Source organism: Engraulis encrasicolus, chromosome 12 (assembly GCF_034702125.1).
Source record: "Engraulis encrasicolus isolate BLACKSEA-1 chromosome 12, IST_EnEncr_1.0, whole genome shotgun sequence".
In the NCBI taxonomy this organism is placed as follows: Eukaryota; Metazoa; Chordata; class Actinopteri; order Clupeiformes; family Engraulidae; genus Engraulis; species Engraulis encrasicolus.
In genome coordinates this window covers 8,106,535-8,116,534 of record NC_085868.1, presented here as the reverse complement: position 1 = coordinate 8,116,534, position 10,000 = coordinate 8,106,535, and the positions used below count along the sequence as shown (strand labels likewise).

General features: G+C 43.7%; 1 protein-coding gene across 1 annotated transcript in view; it reads left to right on the top strand.

The window, feature by feature from the left end:
• Positions 1 to 10,000, top strand: part of pibf1 (progesterone immunomodulatory binding factor 1) — a 94,296-nt gene that overhangs the window by 62,939 nt on the left and 21,357 nt on the right. The window contains exon 15 of the mRNA XM_063211576.1: positions 9,845 to 9,929. Within this exon, the coding sequence (XP_063067646.1) occupies positions 9,845 to 9,929 (85 nt within the window). The remainder of the gene's footprint in view (positions 1 to 9,844; positions 9,930 to 10,000) is intronic.

Below are 10,000 nucleotides of genomic sequence, written 5' to 3'. Positions count from 1 at the left end.
CACACACACACACACACACACACACACACACACACAGACACACACACACACACATCGACAGTTGAAGGAGGCCGTCACCACAAAAGAGACGAAAGTCAGGTAACACACACACACGCTCACACATACACACTAACCACATACACTTCATACAACCACAAATCTCTCTCTCTCGCTCTCTTTCTCTGTCTCACTCTCACACCCATATGTGTCTTCCATAAACATTCACACACATACATGTTAGAAGCTGGAAGAATGAGTCATTTGCCTGGTGGAGGAAGTCCTGATCAATTCTATGACATGGCTTCAGGAAATATGTGTCCTGGTGTTTTGGGATAGTGCCTAGTGTCCCTGGAAAGTCTACAGGACACCAGCAATAGTACAGTATTAGCATCACTCATTTTGCCTCTCTTCAAGACAATACCAAATAGAATATATTTTATTCTTTTTTGACAATTTGTTTGGCTTGATGGCCTATTAACCCATTGATGCTGCAATAAACGCCTGCAATAAACGTCTCCCTGTATATCCCTATATATAGACCTCAGCCTATAAAAACCTACCGGTAAATTTCTCAGAAATAAAGTTTGTTACCAAAACATTAAATAAGTTTTTTTTTTTGTGATCAATTTTTTATTTATTCAACAACATTCAACAATAGTGGAACAACACATGTACAACAACATAATCAACACAAAGCCCTCAGCACCCCCCCCCAACCCCCCCCCCCCCCACACACACACACACACGCAACACATAGAGAAAACCAAAGAAACAACATGTAACATCAAGACAAGGACACAGACAATCACAAAGACACATACACACACCTACACACCAAGGGGGAAATTACACACTGGGTTACCCCAACAGCTCTCTAAGAGATGATGCAGCTGACTGCCACGAGGATAATGTTCTCTCTGAGGCGGCATGAATCCGGGCAGTGGATAACTCCATATAGACCACATCTAAAAAGGAAAGAACCCACTGCCTGGTGGTAAGTTTGTGGGGTGGTTTCCACCTTGTGGCTACTAGCTTTTTGGCAGCCGTCAAACCAGCCAGCACGATTCGTTTAGTCAGAGCAGGTATAGTTAACTCAGAGAAGTCGTTGAGGATCAGAACAGGCAAAGTAACAGGTATAGGGGTGCCCACCAGCTCTGCCAGAGCCAAAGCCACACCGTTCCAGAACCGTGCAACTGGTGGGCACTCCCAGACCATATGCACGAATGTACCCTGACAGTTAAGGCTAGAAAATGAACACATAGGTGAGTTTACCAGTTTCATATAGAAAAGCTTCTGTGGGGTTAAATATGTTCTATGAATGAAGTTGAAGTGTATTTGTTGATGGTTTGGGTTACGTGATGCCACCTGTATATTTTCCCAAACATCATCCCAGTCAAACTCTGGGTCAAGAGCAGGATAGTCTTGTCTCCACAATCTATCTACAACTAATGCAGAATATGAGGATTGAAGAATGAACCTGTATAATGTGGACACCATACCCTTAGTACCATTACATCTTGAGAACACATTAGCTAGGGGATGTGTGGGTAGCGGTTGCTGCCAGGGGACTCCATACGCCTTCATTGCTGACCTTATCTGCAAGTAGAAAAAGAAGGAAGACCCTGGGAGATTAAACAACATTCTAATGCCCTGAAAGGAGCCAAGGCAGGAGTCAATGTAAAGGTCATTTATATAGTGAACACCTGTATTACTCCAGTTTGATGGAGAAATAGGTCTCCCCCCAATCAGCAAAGCTTTATTATGAAACAAAGGAGAAAGAGTATGCCATTTACAGGATATCTTGCATTCTTTTTCAACCAGCCGCCAAATATGAAAAACATTGGATATTAAGGGCCCAAAACGCAACATGGTTTGTCTGTCAGAAATATTAGCAAAGAGAACATCCCGCAAGCTCCATGGTTGCACTATTCTGTCCTCCAAGCTCCTCCACGATACTGGTGTATCTGGATCATTCCAAACAACAATAGGACGGAGGATGAAGGACCAAAAATAATATTTAAAATTAGGCACTGCTAATCCCCCGTCCCCCTTACTTCTTTGTAATGTGGAAAGCTTCAGTCTGGGGCGCTTTTTGTTCCATATGAACTTTGACACGTCCGCGTGTAGTTTTTTCCAATAGTCTGAGGGAGGGCAGAGTGGAATCATTGAACTGACAAAATTAATTCTAGGCAAGACATTCATCTTTACAATAGCAATCCGGGCCTGTAGGGAAGCAGGTAGCGTAGCCCATTGATCCATATCTTTTCTAACAGCTGTGTGCATTTCCACAAAGTTGTAGGTAGTAGTACGGTGCAGAGAGGGAAAAATCCTAATTCCTAGATATTTAAAATACTGAGCAACAGAAATAGTTGCAGGGAATGTTAGCAAATTGGCTGAGGGATTCAAGGGAAGGAGAGCAGATTTGGTCCAATTTATCCTAAATCCAGAGAGCAAGCCAAACTCCTCACAAACAGACAATAAAGATGGCAGTGATTGAATGGGGTTTTCCATAAAAACCAAAACATCATCTGCAAAGAGAGATACTTTGTGTTCTGTGCCTAAAATAGAAATGGGGTGTATAGAGACAGACATACGTATCATTTGTGCCAGGGGTTCCATTGAGAGTGCAAAAAGTGAGGGGCTCAAAGGGCAGCCCTGTCTAGATGATCTCGTAACAGGGAATGGACTAGAAAATAGTTGCCCTGTTAGTACTTGGGCAGAGGGGCTGGAATACAAAACTTGAACCATATGTATGAAATCCTTGCCAAAACCCATACTTTGTAAAACAGACCACAAGAAAGGCCACTCGAGGCGGTCAAACGCACGAAGCGCATCAACAGACAGGACGGCTTGTGGGACTTTTGCATCCTTTGCAGCATCAATAACATGAAGAAGCCGCCTCATATTATCAGAAGCAAGTCTGCCCTTTATAAAACCAGTTTGATCACAATGAACCAAGTGGGGCATAAACTTCTCTATACGGCGTGCCAAAAGCTTTGCATATATTTTCAAGTCTGCATTTAACAGACTCAAAGGTCTGTAACTAGTACACTCAATGGGGTCACGGTCTTTCTTTAAGAGCAATGTAATGAGCGCAGTATTGACATCTCTAGGAAACATCCCAGCCTCAAGTGAAGCTTGGATCATATCAAGAAGTAGAGGGCCTAATTTCTCCCAAAATAAAAGATAAAACTCAGGGGTTATTCCGTCTAAGCCAGGGGATTTATTTGATTGCATAGATCGTGCTGCCATTTCCAATTCGTCTAGCGTTAAAGGATTGTCAAGGGATGAAGCATCTTCTTCAGACAAGCGTGAAAGATTTAATTTCCTTAGATAATTCTCATAATCACATTCATTTAACTGACCATCAGATTGATACAAAGAGGAATAGAAACTACAAAAAATGTTATTTATGTGTTTTGGCTCTGTAGTGACTAGGCCATCCAGTGACCTTATGGATGGAATGTCAGCAAAACGCTCATTAGATCTTAGTCTCAATGCCAACAAATGGCTGGGTCTTGACCCGTGAAAATAATACCGCTGTCTAGACCTATGAATTAAAAATTCTGATTGTAGTTTCAAAATGTCATTTATTTCCTTTTTAATGAGGTCACGTTTTGTTTCAGTGTCTAAAGAGTAATTATTCTGGAGAAGGTTGTCAAGTCTTGAAAATTCTAATTCAAGAGCTTGTAGCCTGGCAGATTTAGCTTTACGCATAGTTGAACTGAAAAGAGTAACATTACTTCTAATAAAACATTTCACTGTTTCCCATAACACCCGGGGGTCGTCCACTGAACCCACATTAACAGAGAGAAATTCATCCAAACAAGATAAGAATTGGTCTCTGAAAGCCTCATTCTTCAGCAGTGAGGAGTTGAACCGCCATCTAGTGGCACGTTTGGTTAGACTTTTTAAGGTGACCCGACTAAACACCGCTTTGTGATCAGAGAGCGCGATGGGGAGCAACACTGAGGCATCAATTCTTTGAAACAGATTAGGAGAAGCAAACAGAAAGTCTATTCTTGAAAATGTTTTGTGCCTGTGCGAAAAGAAAGAATAATCTTTGACCGACGGGTTCAGTGACCGCCAGACATGTACTAACGCGATACTATCGGCCCAGCCACGCAGGGCAGCAGATGCCTGTTCTTGTTCACTGGTTGATGTAGAGTGGGAACGATCGACGGCCGTGTCCCACACAGCGTTCATATCAGCCCCTACCACCAGAGAATAACCAGTCAGTTGTAACATAGAGGTGGTTAATGAATCATAGAAGAATTTATCAAATTTATTTGGAGCATAAACAGAGGCTATGGCTAATTTCCGCCCATGTAGTTCGGATTTAACAATGACCAGTCTCCCTTCCGTGTCGGTTTCGACTGCCAGTACCTTTATGGGAAGACACCGCTTAACAACAACCGCCACTCCCCTCGTTTTCGTTTGAAAAGATGAAGACGCAATTACATGGTAAAACTTATTTGCTAGACGCTTGGAGTCGTTGCTCAACAAATGTGTTTCTTGCAAGAGGGCGATATCGATTTTCCGACGCCGTAGCACTGACAAGAGACTGGAGCGCTTGTGTGGTGCATTTAAGCCACCAACATTCCATACGAGAACGGAAAGGTCACCCATTGATATGATCAAATGGTTCTATGAGATGAAAATAATAACTGAGAGTCCCCGCAGCAACCCGAGTGTAGTATGGTGGTAGTGTAAAATAATGGTAGATTATCAGTAGTGGAATCCTCAAAAAAGCAGAAATAATTAAAACCAAGACTGTCATCAAGCACCCCCTCAGTGACGAGACAAAACAATACATGGACAGACATAGACGAGGACAAAATAGGTAAGACAAAGACAAAACTCAAGACGAAATAAAAAGGACAGACACAAAACATAACTTTACGCTGATCCGTGACCAGGAATGGATATGGGGCGGCAGTAACCCAACATTTCAACCCAAATGACTTGCAGCTAAATAAAACTAAGCGTGACGGCAACTGTAGCAGAAAAAACGAACGTGAATCAGGTTATAACTACATTATGTAGGCTAACCAATGCGGATACAGTGGAAAACTGGGACCACAATAAATGATCAAGCTAAGGACACAGAACCCACTGCGGCGTCTCATAGTGGGTAGGCAACCCAGTTCTCATGAAAAAAACAGTTCAGTGGAAGCAGAACTGCTAGCTTACCTATATGTCCAGAAAAACGGTGAAACTTCAAAAGTAACCTTATAAACTAGTATGCACACGATCCGGAGCCGGCATTCAAATGACGTAAACAGCAAAGTGACACTGTCACTCGCCCTCAGCAGCCACCGATGCATCGCCAGACAAGCTCTCGGGGGGTGACCTCCTCGCGCCCGTGGATTGTTCTTCGTATGCTGGCTGGCTGTCGTCCGCTAGCTGGCCGTCGTCCGCTGGCTGACCGTTGTCCGCTGACTGACCGTTGTCCGCAGGACCCACTGGATCGGACACCGGGTCAATGAGCGGCGTGAAACTCGGGAGGGAGTCGATGAACTCCTCGGCGTCCGTTGCAGAATTGAAAGACTCGAACTGTCCAGCACGTAGCTTCACTCTCAGAGTCGCAGGATAACGAAAACCAAACTCGACACCTTTGGCTCTCGCTTTGTCCATGACGTTGTAGAAAGGTTTGCGCCTGTTGAGTGTGTGCGCGCTGTAATCCAGGGTAAAACGAACCTGCTTTCCTTTCACTTTCAGAGAAGCGTTCTTGGCTGCATTCAGAATGCGTTGGTGGGTAGTGAAGCGTAGCACCTTAAAAATCAGGGTGCGGGGCCGGGGCTTGTTCGAATCATCCTCACCACTGTAAATCCGGTGTGCCCTCATTATTTCCCCTTCGATGTTCCCCAATGCGGGAAACCAACGAGGGAGAGCACGGGTCAAGTATTCCACAGCATTTGAACCCTCCGCACCTTCAGCCAGGCCGACGATGCGGAGGTTACACCTCCGGTTGCGATCCTCCAAAGCTGCTAGCTTACATTGCAACTCTTCCAGCAGGCTCTCATGGTTAGCTAGCACATTAGCATTACGTTGAACATCAGAGCGAACCTTCCCAATCTCGCCCTTCACAGCACCAACATTCCCTCTTAAAGTCCCCAAGTCCTGTTGTATCTTGGACAGTTTGGCCTCGGTCTCCTTGCCAATCCGCTCAAGTTGATCAAAACGTGCCTCAAGGAAGCCACGTTGCTTGGCCAGCACAAGGTCCGCGATAGCTTCAATATCGGACTTACTGTTCGACGATTTAGATGCAGTTTTCCTGCCTGTTCCTGACATTTTGATACGGCACACGGTCGACTGAAGTATAAAATTACTGAAACTGTTCGACTGGTGTAGACTAGCTACAGAAACCAATAATTAAAACAATTTTCACAAGTCTGGGTTGAGGAGAGCTGAACTAAGCTGCCATCTTGTCCAACCGATCACGTGACTCCCCAAAACATTAAATAAGTTGCATTTAAACCCTAATACCCTCATCTTGTATTAGAATGTGTTCATTCAGTTGTAACATACCCACATTTTTATTAAAAAACCTAAAATATCAAGAGTCTGAATGCAGTGTATATGTCGCTCTAGGCACCAAATGCCAAACAACATATACGAGTCATCAGGCTAAAATGGGTTCACATGACTTGATAAACTTCATGTAATACGCTCTTTCCTCATGCCCTTTCATCCTACAACTTTACTTCCCACCACAATGCATTCAGAAAGGTGCAGCTGTGCTTAGTGCTACTGTATGGTATTTAGCAAATATGCCGCACACTACTAACACCTGACAGACTGACTAATACCAACATCACACGCCAGCCATCACTTTAATAGGGCATTGCAGATGCATCAGTAAAGCGTGTACAAGAGTCAAATACCAAGACACACACACACACACACACACACACACACACACACACACACACACACACACACACACACACACACACACACACACACACACACACACACACACACACACACACACACACACACACACACACACACACATTTTTCAGTTAAGCGGTTTGACTTGCCAGACGGGTAACTTTACATCAGGGATGGATATTAATGATCTCTCCCAGACATCTGACATCTTGTCAAAATACAGTATGTACAATAGCTGCCGTCAACTGGATACACCAGTGGTTCCCAAACTTTCTCTGCAGGAACCCTTTTTGGGGGTAATAATATTTTCGCTAGAAATTAGAATTTTATTTGATTTTCTCTAGAAATTCACAGGAAAATAAATTAAATCTATTAAAAATGCAAGTAAATACTGTTACTAACCAAAATGTTAGCTTTTCACCTAGAAGTCCCTTCCATCGGCGATCCCCCTGCAGTACCCCCGTGACCTCTGCCAGTTTTCCCGACCCCCCGCTTGGTAACTGCTGGCCTACACCATCACAAACATGAATGGCATGAAACTGACATGAATATGGACAACTGATGGCAAGCCTACATAGCAATCCTCGTTCATCGTCATAGACATGTTGCTGTCATTGACATCAGGGCTTGTAACTCTGTCGCTCCTTCTAAAAATCTCAGTATCACTCACTAAAGCCAATGGTAGCTCAAGTCAGAAAATGAAGTAGTTTGACGCCCCCACATCCAAGAAACCTCTGACCTGGGAGCAGGATAACCAAATGACTAGATAGACTAGAAAAGTCTGCTTCAACTAGGATTTTTTTGCTTCCAGTTTTTAGTTTTCCGTAAAGCTGAGCTTTTCCATCTCTATCCAACTCATGTCAGATAAGCATATGGTATGGGTATGCCATGTCAGAGAAGCATAGTGTATTCTGTTGTTTGACCTTCGGGCATCAACTGTATTAAAGTTCAGGAAGAAAGCTGAGTTTAGCACTTGCTCACTTTCTACATAGCTGTTTTTATGTTAAACTAGGAACTAGACTTTGAAGACCTAAGACATATTTTAGGGTGATATTGCTCTTGCATATCTGCGATATATTTAGGGCCTAGGCCATTGAGTGACTCATCGACAATCAGAAGAGTTTTAAACTCTATACAGTATATATATCTTAATGCCTGTTCATATGTCAACGGCTGCAAGTCTTTCATATCTACACCTGACAAGCTAGACAGTTTAATGGCATGACACCAGACTGAAGTGAGCAAACAGTTGCCGCCCTCAGCAATGCTAACGGGTGGAATTATCAGATTGCTGTGCGTCGGCTTGTATTATGGTTTTAACCCACACGTTGGGTTTTATTATGCTTTTAACCCCTTAATGCAGAACCTCTGTTATAACCTTATTGCTATCAAAATGGTAAATGATCAAATCCTAATCGGTTACCTAAGACTCCTTGCATTGTCATAGCAATGTTGTTGTGATGTAACTCAGTGGTTCTTAACCTGGGGTGCGGGCACCCCCTGGGGGTGCGCCAGAGATTTCAGGGGGTGCACGGAATTTTGTTTGTGTTGAGGTTGTGACCAAAATTCTGCTTCCAAACATTATAATTAGGCCAAATTTAAACATTTTTTCGTCCCCATGTTAGAGTATTGATTAATGTCTAAAGTAAGAGTCATTGTAATTAATCACTTGAATCATTTTTTGGTGCGTATACACATGTATACATTTGGGATGGGGGTGCGTGGCTTTTCTTGGGAACAGCTAAGGGGGTGCGTTCAGAAAAAAAGGTTAAGAACCACTGATGTAACTGACTGTTTTCAGCAGAGAGTGAATAGGCCCGTTGACGGGCCCATCTGCAGTAAGAGAGTACCCCCACTCCTTATTCCTCAAAGGGTAACCCAAGGTGTGGGCGATATACCTCAAGCTACATTCACATACGTCGCCACTAGTCACTCACTTCTAGCTCACTCGCTTGTTCGCCACTCACTCATGGAACGTTTGTTTATGTTCCCACGGGTTTAATCGTCAATGCGAAAGTGAGGAGTTAAATTGAAGAAGGCTGAAACTCAATCATTTAATAGCAACAGTATCACTGCAAAACGGTGTTGCACTTAGCTGTAGGAATGAAAAACACTGTTGCACTTGCCATGCATCCCTCAACGCTGCAACACCTAAGCATCGACAACATGTGTTTGATTTGCATATTGCGTGCTGTAGTCTGATAGAACAACTGTTACTCTGGGGGATGCGGCATAGGATCTCTCTCTCTCTCTCTCTCTCTCTCTCTCTCTCTCTCTCTCTCTCTCTCTCTCTCTTTCGCTCTCTCTCGCTCTCTCTCGCTCTCTCCATTTATTTAGCTGCGGGGTAGAATAGGTGGGAGTAGGATGGCGTCCAAGAGTGGCATTCTGGAACACTGTTCACAGCAACCACTTAACATGGAGAGGGCATAAATCATCACAACCTGAACCCAGTGATTATGGAGCGTGCATGTAGCGTATGATGCTGATTTAATGATGTGCGTGCGCTAGCGGGCGTCTGTGTGTCTGTCTTTCTGCGTGTTCGCATGTGTGTATATACTTTTTGTGTGTCTGTTCCTTTGTCCGTCTGTGCACAGAGATGTAGAGTAGAGTATAATTTATTGATCCCAGGGGGAAATGTGATGATGTGAGATGTGGTAAATTCAGCTCAATGCACTATGGGACAAATATCGATTCTTGCAGGACCGTTATTACTGTAGGTTTCACAACAGTTTTGTCTGGCAATGGTGGATGACTGATCAAATGGTTCACCCACAGCAAGCAAAACTTACTATGAGGCTGAGGTCACTGTATTGTAGAGTCCATTTGCAATGGTCACTACGCAATGGAGTCACAGTAATAAGGCAGTGATATTGACCCTGTTATTGTCTTTGTGTCCTATTATAACCTCTCTGAAAAAAACCTGTGTGTGTGTCTGTTTACTCTGCAGTGCGCTGAAGAGAGAGAGGACTCACCTGCTCCAGGTGAAGAACAACATGTCTGCTGACCTTGAACGACTCCTCAGCCATCGTGAGGTAAGCTACCCTTATCCCTCTACATGTTCCCTCTCTATGAACACCTGTTAACACCTGAACAACTGCTTCCT